Source organism: Limulus polyphemus, unplaced genomic scaffold, assembly GCF_000517525.1.
Source record: "Limulus polyphemus unplaced genomic scaffold, Limulus_polyphemus-2.1.2 Scaffold5326, whole genome shotgun sequence".
Taxonomy (NCBI): Eukaryota; Metazoa; Arthropoda; class Merostomata; order Xiphosura; family Limulidae; genus Limulus; species Limulus polyphemus.
The window spans coordinates 46,136-63,377 of NW_013670936.1; the positions used below are offsets into that span (position 1 = coordinate 46,136).

The 17,242-nt window shown below is 34.2% G+C and overlaps 1 protein-coding gene across 3 annotated transcripts in view; it reads left to right on the forward strand.

The window, feature by feature from the left end:
• LOC106472427 overlaps positions 1–15,381 on the forward strand; it is a 40,670-nt gene extending 25,289 nt beyond the window's left edge. For 2 of the 3 annotated variants that reach the window (XM_022400999.1, XM_013933074.2), the window contains exons 2-5: positions 6,817–7,082; positions 10,752–10,981; positions 12,788–12,951; positions 14,395–15,381. In XM_022400999.1, coding sequence (XP_022256707.1) covers positions 6,879–7,082; positions 10,752–10,981; positions 12,788–12,951; positions 14,395–15,131 — 1,335 coding nt within the window. In that variant the 5' untranslated portion in view covers positions 6,817–6,878 and the 3' untranslated portion in view covers positions 15,132–15,381. Of the gene's footprint in view, positions 1–5,916; positions 5,941–6,816; positions 7,083–10,751; positions 10,982–12,787; positions 12,952–14,394 lie in introns of those variants that run through there. The other variant, XM_022401000.1, reaches the window with a different exon arrangement.
• Positions 15,382–17,242: the final 1,861 nt, after the last annotated feature.

A 17,242-nucleotide genomic window follows, 5' to 3' on the forward strand; every position in this document is an offset into this window, starting at 1 on the left:
GGCCATCTAAACCCTCGGTTCTTGTTGTAGTGTTATAAACAGTTTCAACAGTCAGTGTTATTGTGGTCAATCTAAACCCTCGGTTCTTGTTGTAGTGTTATAAACAGTTTCAACAGTCAGTGTTATTGTGGTCAATCTAAACACTCGGTTCTTGTTGTAGTGTTATAAACAGTTTCAACAGTCAGTGTTATTGTGGTCCATCTAAACACCCTCGGTTCTTGTTGTAGTGTTATAAACAGTTTCAACAGTCAGTGTTATTGTGGTCCATCTAAACCCTCGGTTCTTGTTGTAGTGTTATAAACAGGTTCAACAGTTAGTGTTATTGTGGTCTATCTAAACCCTTGGTTCTTGTTGTAGTGTTATAAACAGTTTCAACCGTCAGTGTTATTGTGGTCCATCTAAACCCTCGGTTCTTGTCACAATTCTTTCATTCTTCACCGGAGTTAATATAATAAGGATGAGCTTCTAGATGAGAAACACCCACAAAGTATTTATCTATGAAAGTTAGAGGCGGAAGACGTTTAACGAGGCTATAGGTGGGGCTTAGACATATTCGTATATGACATTATACGTATTCACTTACATGTGGTTTAGACATATTCATATGTATTTAAATAGGTGTGGTTTAGACATGTTCATATATGAAAGTACATGTATTCACATGATCAAATATCTGATTGTTTCACAGTTTTCACAAATCTGACTCAGCGACTAAATATTACGAAATAGGACCAGGAAGTGAGAGAGATGAAAACATGGCCAGGTCGAGACTTGGACAGGTTTACCAAGTTCCAAATAACATGGGTGTGGTGACAGGAACAGCTGTTGTTTAAAGTTATTTGGTACTCGCACACATATGTAGATGCTGTAATTACTCATCCGATCCTACAAATACAGGTCTAGCGGTTAAGGCGTTGGATTTGAAATCTGAGAGTCGCAGGTTCGAATCCCGTCACCGCACATGCTCGCCCTTTTAGTCGTGGGTGTGTTATGATGTGACGGTCAATCCCACTATTCGTTGGTAAAAGAGTAGTCCAAGAGTTGGCGGTGGGTGTTGTTGACTACCTTCCCTCTAGCCTGTCACTAATAAATTAAGGTCGGCTAGCGCATATAGTCCTCGTGTAACTTCGCGCGAAATTCACAAAACAAATACGTCACACTGTCCTTCAAACAACAACAGTTCAAGAGGGAGAAAGAGGTCCAGTTAGTACCTGAGCCTCCCAGGTCTTCAAGACCTAAATACCGATGCCGACCGAACCTTCAACCTCTTTTGTTGCTACCCATAGTACAGTTTAATCGGATACAAATTAATAGTTCTCAAATTCGTCAACATTTTGTACGTAAACATTTTTTCTCAGCTACGTATCACTTCTAGCATTTTACTGAACTACAGACCTATTTTCTGTTGCTTTTACAATAGCTTCCTTTTGCGCATTTATATTAACTTATTCAGTTAATAATTTACATTTGTTTGCTGTATCACTTAGCTTCTCATCACACACTCTTAAACTGTTTATTCTGTTCTTCGGTTTTTATGAAGTATTCTTATTCGGTGGTCTTCTAATGCTTCTATAAATTTGTAGTCCTGTTTCTCCATTGTTCACGTTTTCATACTTTTCTGTGAAGTTTCTTTGGCTTTTTGTTTTCAGATTTTTAGCGTCATTGTTAAAAGAAAATCAAAAATATTCTAATATTTGGCACGAATTCTGAGACCTGTAGCCATTTGCAAAGTCAATTCCACTACAGACACAAGATTTTTAAATTAATTCTTTTTGGACTAAGACATGACTGACAGATTTGGAGATACGCGAAAAATGGGTGATTTATTGGAGAAACACAGACAACAAGACACTCTCTTATTTGTTTTAAATCCAACTTAACAGCTTACAACGCGAGATTATCTTATTCCGGGCATTGAGAGAAATTTATCTTAAAAAATGAAAATGAAACTTAAACAGGGCCACGTTAAGACACCTGGTGGATCCTGGTCGAAGTGCCCCCTAAATTTATTAGTGATAAATAAGAAAGGAAATAAAAAATGTTTTTTTTAAACTGTTTTGTTTTTAAATTAAATGAACGAAGGACGCTTCTCCCACGCCCCCCAATGCTAGAAACCGAGTTTCGGTACTCGTGGTGGGCAGAGCACAGATAGCCCATTGTGTTGCTTTATGCTTAATTACAAACAAACAAACGAAACCCACGCCCACCCGTGACTACATCGTGCTCTCTCTTTCGTACGTGCGATGGACCCTGGGCAACTGCCCCTTTAGCCCATTGGATAAAACGGCCCTGAACCTAAACCTACGAAGGTAAGTAAAAACCTAGAGCTAACTTACTCGTTAACTTGAACATTAAGTCTAACGGTTGCGTGAACAGCAGCTTGTTCAGAAAAGTATAAAAATATCTTTAACTTAAAAAATTACCCAATCACTATGATAAATGATAATAAAGAGTATACTGACACATCTAAATGAAAACTTTTTATAGTTTATTTTCCGCGACGTTTCAAACATGCTTTCTTCGTCAGGCAGCAAAAACCGTGTTACAGTTGAATTAGGCTTACTGTTTACTTTGATTTCTAATTATAATTTCTGATTTTAATACCTTAATAGCATATCTATATACTTTAACTAATTTTTCTTGTGTCTATATATATAACCACGGGTCTATTCCTTATGCACGGCTACATCTTTAAAGCTACAAACTACAAACTCGACGTACAGATACAACTTTATACGGGAAATAACACATACTATGTGGCCGCGGCGTCAGAGGCCGTTTTGAGGCCGCAAATTGAAGCCAAAGTGACCAATATAGCAATTTTTGGCAAACAGGACGACCAAGTGGTCTCAAATTGAAATGGACGATTTTTTTTTTTTCATGTAATGTGTGATCAAGAGGACTATTATTTACGTTTCTTCTCACTGTGAGAACTTCTCCTAATCATTGTATCCATGATCAATCATGTGTAAAAATGATTTAAAAACTTTTGTGCTCTTACCATCCCTCTCTCTTTCTTCTACACATACATGCCTAACTTCTAACTCTCCTTAACTGAAAAAGGCTGGTATTTTCTCTCGAACATGCACACACACTTCTTCAACTAAATAGGCTTGCTTCAGCCATATCTTTTGCTTTGCTTGCGTGTACTCGCAAGAATCAGCTATACGATGACTTTACAAAAACGTTTGGTATCGGCAAATTTTCATTTACGTTGTGTTGCAACGAGAAGAGAATAAATCAATTCCTCATTAAATGGAACGATGATAAAGTCAGAATACGTTACAAACGACACTTGACCACACAGCAGAAATCTGGACACCAAAATATAGGGAATTTTGTTTTGGAAACTTGAAATGTCAAGCAAACCACACGCAAGAAGCAGGAGCAATGTACCCAGTTTTGTTTAGATTAAAATTACTTTATATATTTATTTGTACTCTGTTATTTTTATTGATTTTAATCAAAATATTTAGTAAGGTAATGAAATAATTTTGATTTTGTTCTGCAAAAAATCATGATAAATATGGTTAATTTAATAAAAACAACTCAGGATACTTAAAGCCATTTTCATCTGAGAAACGCCAAGTTCTTTGCTAGTTTTTCTTTATAAAATTTTCTCATACAAAAATTTTGAATAATGTTTTAAATTTATCTATCTAACCAATATAAAAGCCACTGTGTGTGTGACGTCACGCTTGATTTCTCGAAATAGGAGGAGTCATAAAAGCCAAAATGCATTTATCCAGATAGAATAGTTCGAGTACTGTCTGCCCATTGCGATTTTAGTGACGGGGGTGCAAGGGGGCCGTGAGGGGGGTGCCGTGGAATCTTATAAGTGTAGTGAGCGTTGGTGTGATTTAAAGAAATTGGAGTGTGGCACATAGCACCTTTTTTCAGTTGTAATTATTGATTATCTTTGAGGGAATGTGGGTGGTAGTACTTGCCCCACCATTTTTGACGGACTATACGGTAGTTGTTTTAGTAAAAGTTTGTCTATATTTTAAGCCTATTGAATTAATAAAAGTTTTCTATTATAGACATTATTTAAAATCGTTACATCTATTGGCTGAAATTACAACACTGTTAATTGTTTGTTTGTTTTATTGTTAAGCCCAAAGCCGCAAAGATCAATCCCTTACTTTTAGCGCTCTAAGCCCTCGAGCTTACCACTGAGCCACCGGGAAGTAATATTAATTCGATAGGGCATGCTGATGTAAGATAATACTACCTACTAGCAGAGACTTACAAAAAATATGCGGTCAAATTAGTATCTTTATTGCAACAGTACGTCTTTAAATACAGGATTTCTAGAATAATACAGAATAATTCTAATCGTAGACACCGAAATCTATAAGTCCATTTGTCTTAGGCCTAACGTTAGTTAAGCCTTTATTAAGTACTGTCTATATTCGATAAAGAGATAAATTAACACTGTAATTTGTGTACGTTTTTTCTTGTAGTTTAGTTAAGGTTAAACTTTACCGTCCTTAATACTATGAATAAATAAACTTATATTGTTATTCTACGACCTAACGTTAAACCTTTTTAAAAAACATTGATAAGCTTTTAGTAAGTCGTTGTACAAAATGTCTACTACGGTATATTTACATATACTTTTTTTTTATATCCGTTGAAATGAAATGCGCGCGCATTTTTAGGACAGTCAAAACTGAGTATTATTACAATAGATTATAGGCAAATACGTTTCTAATTATATTCTAAAAAGACATGATCATTTAGATGTGTGAAAATTATTATTATTACGTCAGCTGAGTTCGTTCATGTATTATGGAGAAAACTTAAATAGTTAAATAAAAGTTGAAACTAGACTGAATTGAATAACTGGCAATATTTACCTAAGGTAAATCACGTTAAATTCAACACCTGTTATTGGCCATATTTAGTTCGTCCATCTCACTTTTCCTTTCCACCGGTAGGTGGTGTTCTCAGTAGATAAGCTATAAATGCAATGCGGCAGTGATAGGAATAGTGGTGCTTAACCCAGTAGTTACTGGAACGAGAACGAAATAGTAGGTCAGCATAATTAATTATACAGTTCCCTTTTGTAGTTCAATGGCTTCAATGTGACAGAGCTTAGTTCTCGTTATGATTCATGCAATCTAGGACTAATAATAGATTAGTGTATGCTGTTTCTATTGTTCGGTGTTTTTTCTCAGAACGAAATGCGAGTGATTATTATATCTTTATATATTTCTTTCCGATTCCAGTTTCTCAGCTCTGAAGTTAGATGCGATTCGAATGTTCTTTAAGAAAGTTGTTATGAAATCTCGCAACTCTGAAATTCGATTCAAATATTTCTTAACGCTTCTCTTATAAAAACCTGCTCAATCCTGAAGTTGTATGCAATTCGAACGTTAAATGAAGTTCGAATGCTTTTTTAGGAAAAACTATTTGTTTGAAGATATCAATATTTTGCGCCAAAATGTGAAGTTTATCACGTGCAGTATATCGCTTTGATGACTAAAAACTATGAAATTTGAAAAATAAAATAATCGGCTTTTTTTTTCTTCGTCTGCTAATTACAGTCGCTTAATCACAACTGACACCTGGCGGAGGTCATGGACTAGTCCATTTCCTTAGAGAGGTTGTTGAACGTGGTGCTTATTTGGCAAGTAAAAGAGCAATTTGACAGTCCAGTAAATTAAGAGCCGTGTTTCTAATGGCGCCGTATTCTTTCTACATCTTTCGTGACATGGGAACTGATTGTTAATATTTCTACCAAACCTTATTCCTACTTCATTGTGGCGCTCATATGTAAACACACATAAGAGTATCTTCGCCAGATGAGTGCAGAACCGCGAGTTGCTAAGATCGATATAACGGTTTACTGTGCAATGTATACAATACTTATTAACGGTGACTCAGTGCATTCTGAGTAACTAAGGGTGTTTTGGACGCTCAGCGGTAGAGAGAGATGTATGAGTGAAAGTTTAGACTACCATTATAAACTAAGTACCCTCGTGTTTGAACTCTTTTTTTTTAGGCTTTATCTAAAGAGCAAGTTTTGGACTGATGATAAACTTGAATGTTGTGTATTTATTTCACCTTCTGAAGAGTATTTCTAGTTTCTTATTTATAGTACATGTTAGCTTCTCTTTTAACAGAACTCTAAGGTCAATTTCAGGTTTTGATGCTTAAGTCTGCCTTAGTAATTGGATTCTTCAACCTTGGATGTTTAAGTCTACTAGAGTCTTGTTCTCTCTCTCTCTCAGCTTATGGCAGCTTAAGTTGCTAGAGTCTTGTTCTCTCTCTCTCAGCTTATGACAGCTTAAGTTTGCTAGAGTCTTGTTCTCTCTCTCAGTTTATGGCAGATTAAGTCTGCTAGAGTCTTGTTCTCTCTCTCAGCTTATGGCAGCTTAAGTCTGCTAGAGTCTTGTTCTCTCTCTCAGCTTGTGACAACTTAACCCTACCCATATCTTATTTTGCCTCTCAGCTTAGGGCAGCTTAAGTCTGCTAGAGTCTTCTCCTCCCCCAGCTTGTGACAGCTTAGTCTGCCTGGATCTTTTTTTCTCCCTCAGTTTCTGATGTTTAACTTTGCCCTAGTCTTGTCTCCCTCTGCTTGTGACATTTTAAATCTGCCAGAAACTTCTCTCTCAGCGTGTGACAGCTTAAGTCTGCCTGGATCTTGTTTCTCTCCCTCATTTTCTGATGCTTTTTTGTTAATTGCAAGTGTGATTTTTGTATTTATAACAAAGAATTAAAGAAAGCAGTATAATTTTATCATTTTGAAGAAACATTTATAACGGGCAGTATTAAAGTGAGTCTTAGTTTCCCTTGTCTGTTTTTTTTCAGCACCAGCAAGTGTAACTATGACCGGAAGATAAGTCACAAATCGATTTCAGAAAACGTGCAAGATGACTTCCGCTGAGACAGAATCAACGTGCAAACCAGTTATGTTAGAGACCACCACGCTAAAGAAGGGGTTACTATGGCAACAGAGGGATAAATTCTTCAGTCGCTGGAAAGAGCGGTATTTTATGTTAACACTGGACTACTTAGCCTGTTTCAAAAGAGGTTCAAAAGTGGGGACTTCAGAGATGGGAAGTTTTCTTTATAAGGTAGGATTTTTTTCTTTTTTGTTTGTTTCCTTTGAGTCCTCGGGCTCTTTGAGCATGCGGAAATAGCTTAAAGCACATAATATGTATCAAGATTATTAGAGACGTAAAATATAATCAAATTTGATATACAATGTGAGATAAATCATTTTTTAGTGTATTTACTTGCTGTGTGGTTTCATCACTCTTGTTTGAAGACAAACTATTTTTTTCAACAACTGTTTTACAAAATAAATTATTATTAATTTCAAACTAATTACCTAACTGTTGTTATTTATTTAAATTGCTATTTACGCTATTGACTGTTTGCTTCGGAAATATGAGCAGAAGGTCTTAATGAGAATCTCTGAAATTATTTACCTCACTAGATGGCGCCTTAGTTGATGCGAATAAACATTTGTCTGTCGTCTTCCAGGGCCGACAAAACAAGTTTAGAAACACTATTAAACCAACACAAGTAATATGTTCTAAGATGTTTTTTTGATTGGAAATTTAAGATTGAAGACTCGTCGTATTTTTAATTTCGTATCTTAAGTTAGCTTATGAAGAGCAGAGAAAAAGTTTTTTTTTTCAGTTTCATACAATCATTTTAAAGTCACAGGTGCAAGCATACTGAAGTGATTTAACAAGTTAAGTACTTATTGAACGACCCCCTATTCTCAAGCGCTTGACGCTTACCTATGTAACGGACATTAACTTCTCAAAAGCGCCTAAAACTGTAAGGGATAATTTAAAAAGTATCCCGTATTGCCTCGAATTAATAATCCCTTTCTCAGCCTTAGCTTTAAAATATTCTACACATAGTCACTATGTTCTCAAGTTATCTGTTGGAAGTATTTAAAATATGCTGTTAAAAAAAACTCCCCCCAGTGGCACAGCGGCATGTCTGCGGACTTACAACGCTAGAAACTGGGTTTCGATACCCGTGGTGGGCAGAGCACAGATAGCCCATTGTGTAGCTTTGTGCTTAACTTCAAACAAATAAACAATAAGCTGTTAGAAAAAGAAGAGAGAGAGAAAACAAGGCAAGAAAGCCACCAGTAATACATGAAATTAAATGTATTTATGAAAAATAAATATAAGATACCGAACATACACCTATAATATGTATGTGTGTGTCTGTAACAATTATACGTTCATATAACAAATAAATGAATCTTACAGATAGATAAATATTCAATATATAAATATTTACAGATTACAAAGTCTTAAATATTAGATACTTATAACGCGTGGATGTTATTAAATAAACAAATCAGTTTTAGTTATATCTTTGATAAATAAACAGATTCTTTCAGGCAAGCAGTTTTAGTTTTATATTTGATAAACAAACAGATTCTTTCAGGCTAGCAGTTTTAGTTATATCTTTGATAAATAAACAGATTCCTTCAGGCAAGCAGTTATAGTTATATCTTTGATAAATAAACACAGATTCCTTCAGGCAAGCAGTTCTAGTTATATCTTTGATAAATAAACAGATTCCTTCAGGCAAGCAGTTCCAGTTGTGTCTTTGATAAATAAACAGATTCCTTCAGGCAAGCAGTTTTAGTTATATCTTTGATAAATAAACAGATTCCTTCAGGCAAGCAGTTTTAGTTGTGTCTTTGATAAATAAACAGATTCCTTCAGGCAAGCAGTTCTAGTTATATCTTTGATAAATAAACAGATTCTTTCAGGCAAGCAGTTTTAGTTGTGTCTTTGATAAATAAACAGATTCTTTCAGGCAAGCAGTTTTAGTTATATCTTTGATAAATAAACACAGATTCCTTCAGGCAAGCAGTTTTAGTTGTGTCTTTGATAAATAAACAGATTCTTTCAGGCAAGCAGTTCTAGTTATATCTTTGATAAATAAACACAGATTATCACACGCCACGTAGTTATCATTTAGTACAAGGAATGTAGATTTAGATTATGGATGTTGTGACATTTAAAGCATTGAAAAAAACCAACAAGATCACTGATAATATAAATAACCATATTATCACAGGTTTAAAAAATGATTAGTTTTGTTAAATGATCCTAAAAATGAGACGACTTTTATTAATTTTATAGTAGTATTTTTACCATGGTTAATTTTTGACGCGAATAGAAAATAATAGGAAAGGATAAAAATGCGTTTACTAGGAAGGAAGTAATTTGATAAAAATGCGTTTACTAGGAAGGAAGTAATTTGATAAAAATGCGTTTACTAGGAAGGAAGTCATTTGATAAAAATGCGTTTACTAGGAAGTAAGAAATTTGATAAAAATGCGTTTACTGGGAAGGAAGTAATTTGATAAAAATGTGTTTACTAGGAAGGAAGTAATTTGATAAAAATGTGTTTACTAGGAAGGAAGTAATTTGATAAAAATGCGTTTACTAGGAAGGAAGTAATTTGATAAAAATGCGTTTACTAGGAAGGAAGTAATTTGATAAAAATGTCCAAGATAGCCAAGAAACAGTGCTTTTTAATTGGTTTCAAAACTCGGAGTTGTTAAGAAAGAACAGTGTTGTACGTTACTATAAGAAAGAAGAAAAGCAGTGAGAGAGACCAGAATTAATGGGATGTTCAGCATGAGAAGTAAAACCTATAGAAACGGTTTTCGCTCTTTTTATATCGTAACTAGCGCCATCTGTAGTTTAAGTGAAATAACAAATTAAATCAATTTTGATCAAGTAAAGGTCTGTCATCGAAACTGTTGTGTTTTATATCCCACTTGTTTGGGGGTTATTACAAATATATATATATATATACCTATTTCATAAAATTATTTTTTACTCAACTTTAAGATATAATTATTTTGTGTAGTCTAAAATATTCGAACAGATACATGTTGTTTTGTTTCAAAAATTTGCTCAAATCTACACAAGGGTTATCTGTTCTAGCCGTCCCTAATTTTGAACTGATAAACTACAGGGAAGGTAACTAGTCACTCTTAAAGAGCACTCACGGTTCCAATGAACGGGGCGCATTTTTGTGGCAAAGGGTTGCTAACCATGAACACTCAGATTCACAGTCTGAAGATACTAGCCACTAGGTAACGCCTTAAAGTAAAGACACGTGATAAATACATAATTTCAGAAGTTCCTAATCAAAGAGGTATTACATTTTAACCTCCCCCCCCCCTTCCAGTGGCTCAGCGGCAAGTTTGTGGGCTCATGGTGTTAAAAATTGGGCTTAGATACCAGTGATGGGTACAACACAAATAGTCCATTGTATAGCTTTGTGCTTAAGGACAAACATTTCAGTTTTGATTCCAGTTGGATGTATCTTCTTCAAACCAAAAAACATTTAAATAAGTAACAATATAAATAAGATTTTATTAACCAGGAATTACGTAATTGGATTTTATTAACCAGGAATTACGTAATCAGATTTTATTAACCTGGAATTACGTAATCAGATTTTACTAACCAGGAATTACATAATCAGATTTTATTAACCTGAAATTACGTAATCAGATTTTATTAACCAGAAATTACGTAATCAGATTTTATTAACCAGGAATTACGTAATCAGATTTTACTAACCAGGAATTACATAATCAGCTTTTACTAACCAGGAATTACGTAATCAGATTTTATTAACCAGGAATTACATAATCAGATATCACTAACCAGGATTACGTTGTTACAAAGGAAACAACTGAGTTTCTATCTCATAACTCAATATCTATCTACTTTCATTGATAGGTTAATCTGGCAGACATTGATGGTCTTCAGTGGGCAGACAAAAAGCGAGATGGAGTCATTGCAATAAGGGTTGGTCAAGAAGGCCAGTTGCTGTTATGGTCACCTCAGGGTTTGGATGATTGGATGTTCTCTCTGCGAAATGCTATGAGTCGCAGCAAGGGGAGGCGAGAAGTCCTCCGAAAGTCACAGACCTTGGTGCCCCAATTGTCTGATGCTGGTTTAACAAGACGGTAAGATTTCTTTTGTCTCCGTTGACACAAGGAATGAAGCACGTCATCGTGACATTGACAGTTGACGTACAGATAATTTATTGGAGATACACAGGTAACTACAGCGTAACAATCCACACCAAGGTCAGTGTTATAACGAAAGAGTTTTTGAAAGTAGGCTCCTTCCTAGTATAAGCTGTTTAGTTAAAAATAATCCAACTTAGCCTAAAATCCTGCATTACGGAAGTTAACACCTTGATCTTTGTTCTCGAAAATTCAATGCCAAATACATTAATAGGTGAAAATTTCATCTTACTACATCTAGTGCTACGAGTAGAAACACAAGTTAAATAATAATCACATTAAACACGTAAAGCATATATATTTCTGTTAAGTTTTATTACTCGAGAAGAAAAAGTAAGATCACGATACGCCTTTTCAGAAAACTGGGTAATTATCTAGAGGGCGTCACAATCAAAGAAAGAAGATAGTTCAACGTTATTTTTATTTCTTTTTTCTGCTATAAAAAACAAAGTTGAAGAACGTTATTGAAATATCGTATTGAAATATATATGCTTTATTTTTCGTTATGATTTAAAATTTTCAAAAGTTAAATCAAAGAACCTTTTGTCTGAATCTCTTTCTTTTATCATACGTTTCATAAATTGTTTTATAGATATTCTTAGTGCTAAACATTATAGGTGGCTAGCTGGATTTCTAAACAATGAAAAGTGTGAATGGGTATCTGAATAAGACTTCCGTAACAAAGAACCAGCGTTAGTTTTACGGACTTACATCGACTTTCTTTAAACGTCAGAGCTTTAGCGAAAGAGAATAAGACATTGTTACTTATTTTCAACGTTTATATACAATACCTTTCTCAAGCATTGATACTAGTTAAAAAGCTTAGTTAAAACTCAAAATAATATTTAAATAACATAGCGAGTTAAAAACGACAACAAAGAAACTTAGTGCGTTTGATATATATAGGCTAACTAAACGTTGAAAGCATCAAAATACTACATTGAGACCTCTAGCGATCAAACTTGGAACACTAATGCGATTGAGAAATTTAAATATTATTATATTTTTAGAAAAACGTCATATATTTTCAAAAATTCACCTGAAGAAGGTATTTATAAAATAATTATAAACAGAATTATGTTTATAAACAGACATTATTTTCATAAGACATGACAGTGAACTTCAACTTAATATATAACTGGTGAAAAGGTGAGAATTTCTTCATTATAATTAATTCTTATTTTCGAGCTTATTTCACATTAAGTACTGTCTAAAACGTGGTTTTGGCGATTGAAAGTTATATGACCTCACAAAATTAGGGTTAGCCAAACTTTCAGATTTTATGCATTAAAGCTTAATTCAATTTGAATATTTCGAACAAATAACATACATAGTTAGAGGGGATACGCTTTATATATAAACATTCTATTTGTGTGTGTTACTTTCATATATTAGATTAACCGTATTTAAAATTTATTACTTAATTAGAACATATTGTATTATTCAGTATAAGAATAAAATTGAACTGAATTTCCTCTTCGGTATTCATCGGTTTGACACGGTTTCTGTACGGTTATATAAGGCTGTGACGTCTCAAAAGAAGCAAAATATGATTGGTAGGCTGTTTTTGTTTTTCAGGTTAAGTACGAGCTTGTTTTCTATGAAATATTCTCTTCAACTTTATTCCACTTTCTGACTAGGCCTAACAATCAGAGCTGACTGGCTTGTGTTAAAATATAGTGATCAATTTGATATGCAGAAAACATAGAAGTCGAGACTTACTTACTGCACGTTATCTTTTAGCCATCTGTTTACCCTGCAACACACACTGTCTGAGAGCTCTGTAGAGTCTCCCGTGATGCGTCGCCGCAACACCAGCATGGACCTACATCGTTTAAGTGACCTGCGTCCTGTAGCAGAGAGACAGATAACTCCGCAGACCGGAAGATACTCAGATGAAACTAGCGGTGAGTTTGCACATTACATTAACAGTTGGAATTTCGTAATAAATCCAATCATCTTAACAATCGGGTGCTTTAGAATTTGTACGTGTATCAGAGCTGAGCTTGTGTTTAATTTTTACTATTCAACCATACTATCAATTTAAAAAACAAACAATATTATCATAACTGCCAAGAACAGTGTTATTTAGAATCAACTTAAATTATCTTTTATTAAATTAACTATTTTTAATATCTGAAATGTCCACAGAAGTGTTGGATATGATAAAGACATTGTAAAATGTTTAATTGTTTGGTTAATAGATTACAAATCCAAGGGCATTACTGCAAAGAACCGAAATCATATTTGGGTATTCATTTCAAGCCGTCTGTTGCCTACAGATTGGGTTAGAGAAAACTGGCAGGTTATCTTTTAATTTTATAAGGGACACTTTTTTGATTTGGGCCAAAAATTATATTTGTTTCAACTTTGTTACCAAGCTTTAGGTTATGTTGTGGAAAAAAATAGACAAAACTTTAACATTGCAGTAACGTAGTAAGGCCTACAAGCGATGAGCATTGCTTTGTCATAGATGGTTTTAGTTTCTTTTTTTTAACGTTGACTTGTCGTGTACTTTAGATTTTAGGATAAATATTCTGTGGTATTTTATATTCACTCATGAATCCAGTCTTTAGCTGTAACTGTTACATATTTGCTGAATTATGCATTCTGTATTTGCTATAATATTTATTACACTTTACAATTTACTAACAAACTGATTAGGTTTATTATATATTCTACTTTCTAGGTTACACGAGGCTGTTGGAGCCTTTACTGTCCGGATAGTAATAAAAAAATATATAAGCCAACATTTTGCACTTTTGGCTTCACCAGGGCTAGTTTGAAACAGTCCTTGTACTACTAACTTTTATGAAGCTACAAGGGTGAAATGTTGGCTGAAATAAAGTTTTTCATTATTATCTGTAGAGTAAAGGTTGTAATTTTTTACTCCATCTTTGTTACCATAGAGTCTAAATCTCTCCAGTATGCAATAAAAATACTGAAAAACAGCAAAATGTTATTATTGAGCTTATATTGTGTAAATTACACTTCACAGATATCAAAAATATTAAATATATATTGTGGTTTACTTCCATACTTGTCATTGATGTTCTTCTGGTGCATCTTAGCTGCCCCCCAGTGGTACAGCGGTATGTCTGCTGAATTACAATGCTAGAAACCGGGTTTCGATACCCCTGAGGGGCAGAGCACAGATAGCCCATTGTGTAGCTTCGTGCTTAATTACAATAAAACAAGCATCTTAGCTCCCTAGTTATCAGTAATACCTGATTGGTTTTGAAACTACTGATTGTCGTCTGTTTTATTTTATCTAGAAAATTTCTGTTGACTTTAATGAGTATATTTTACTTTAATTATTGCCACTAGTATATATGTTTTATGTTCTTTAGGTCCTAACGACATTGAGTCTATCGATGAGAGCAGTCTTGGCATTCCCTTTGAACTAGACTATCAATCTCCATCTCGTCTGATCCTTGCCCCGCGACTCGCACCTCAGTGTTCGGGTGGTTCTCACTCTTCACTTATCTCATTAGGACGAGGTTCCTTGCGAAGCCACTTAGACAGATCATCTCCACGTTCGTTGCAGGTGTCACCAGCTCTCTCTCAAAGATCTCTATATGCCCAACATATACTCTCCAACCCAGAAGTCCCTCCTCCCTCAGACTCCCGACTTCTAAAAACTGGCGTATCTTCAGCCACTTCTGAATTTTCATTTATTCATCCAGATTCTCCTCTGACCAGTGTGTTCAACAGAGGGAGTTTGAGTCAAGCTCAGCAAGAGAGAAATGCAGTATTGAGTGGAAAGAAGGAATACACTCATCCCATCTCCTGTTCTTCAAGTGAAACATCTCAGATTGAAAGTTCTCGAAGTACAGGACCTCCTGGAGATGAATCTCGTCCATGCAGCATCCATGGTCAACCTTTACTGACCATAGAAAAATCTGCATTTTCTACTCAGCCTCCTGACATAATACCCCTAACAGTCAATGGACAGCCAGTTTTCAAGCAGCCCTACAAACGTAGGATAAGAGCTTACAATAGTGTTAAGTCAGACTCTCCATTTTTTAATGCTAAACTTACAGTAAGCAACAGCAGTCCATTGAAAGGCTCTTTAGGAATAAGGTGATATCTGTGATATAAAGATATCATTGTTCTTGGAAAATTGAGATCTACCAATATTTAAATGACATGGGAGTACAAGTCGTGTTGGTGATGTCACTGGTTAACCTGTAAATTTCCTTACCAGGATTTTACAGATGTGAAACTTTTATAGAAAAACGAATATTAAGTTTACATGGATTGGTTTTTTGAATGAAATTTATAAACAACATGTTTGAAATCAAAACATTTTTTTGCCATCAAGATTAATAGGTAATATTTATTATCAGAATGTTATTGTTATAGGTTGTTAAATATTTCACATAATTTATTGAAAATATCTAAATATAAGAACGTGAATAGTTAGGCCACCTGCCACAAATGGAAGAAGTCCTTTAAATTATCATTATTTCATAAAGGCTTTCTACTTCCATGTTCGTTGTATAAAAAGGGTTAAGAATTGATCTGTGAAAATGGTGTTTAATTATTAGCATTGTCAATTGTGCAATTATTTGAAACGAACACTAGTACACAGGGTGTTCTTAATGATACTTTAAGAATCTTTAGTTTATCATCTTTTATTTCTGTTACCTTAGTTCGTTGGCACTCCAAGAATCTTCAAGTGTCATCATTATCTTTTGTGTCTGTGACTTAATCTTCTTAGTCATCCAAGAATTTTGTAGCTGTGTAATGCTTGTGTCCACAACTGTAGTCTTTAGAGTCTAAAAATCTTGTAGTTTGCTTGCTCTTGTTTATGTAAACAAAAAATTCACTGTAGCATTTTGTGTTGGTGCTCCTGGAACCTTACTTTTATTGGCTCTTCTTTCTTAAACCCAGGTTCTCTTGATACTCCAAAAAATCTTTTAAGGTCATCAGTTGAGTTTGATCTTCAAAGTTGTTTCATATTCCACGAGTCTTGGAGCTCATCATGACAGTTATTTTGTTAAATACTTTAACTTACTAATATTTATCACTAGTTTTATGGTGTTATTGTTATGGCATGTCGTGTTTTAGCAGAGGAAGTCAGAAAAAGAAAATATTATAATCTTACAAAAATACGTTTTAACCAACTTTTCTGTATTAGCAAGCATTTGACATCCTGGATTAATCTTGTTTATTCCTAGTATAGATAAAAACTTTCATATTTTTTCCCCTAATTAAATAGTTTTTAGAATATTGGATGATTTGTGGAGACTTCCAGTACAGACCTCCAGCTTCTCCTAAAAAGTTATCATATTTACATTATATATGGAAATTACTAGAATTATTCATGGTATTTAAAGATAAACGTAGAATATGTACGGATTGAGGAGATTTTTAATACGAGAATATGTACGGACTGAGGAGATTTTTAATACTAGAATATGTACGGTCTGAGGAGATTTTTAATACTGGAATATGTACGGACTGAGGAGATTTTTAATATTGGAATATGTACGGATTGAGGAGATTTCTAATGCTAGAATATGTACGGACTGAAGAGATTTTTAATACTAGAATATGTACGGATTGAGGAGATTTTTAATACGAGAATATGTACGGATTGATTGGGAAATTCAGAGATGATCGGGGGGGGGATATTACCATTAGTTGGTATTAACTTAAAATATTTACATGATTATTTATGGGTTTCCATATGTTAATATTATGATAAAAGTGATTGATAAAATGTATGGAAACATTTCTAACAGATCATAATAAGCCAATGTTTGGAAACATTTCTAACAGATCATAATGTTTGGAAACATTTCTAACAGATCATAATAAACCAGCGTATGGAAACGTCAGTATAGCCATTTATCATTAGTAGGGGAAAACAAAGACTTCAAACAGCCCATATTAACATTAAATCAACTCGAATAAAGGAGGGGATATAAAGATTTAAACATTTTGTATGAAGTTATTTACAATAATATAAGGTAAGTAAAGATTTCAAACAGTCCATATCAACATGGAATTATTGTGGATGATGTAGTGGATGTAATGACTTCAAACAGTCCATATCAACATGGAATTATTGTGGATGATGTAGTGGGTGTAATGACTTCAAACAGTCCATATCAACATGGAATTGTTGTGGATGTAATGACTTCAAACAGTCCATATCAACATGGAATTGTTGTGGATGATGTTGTGGAT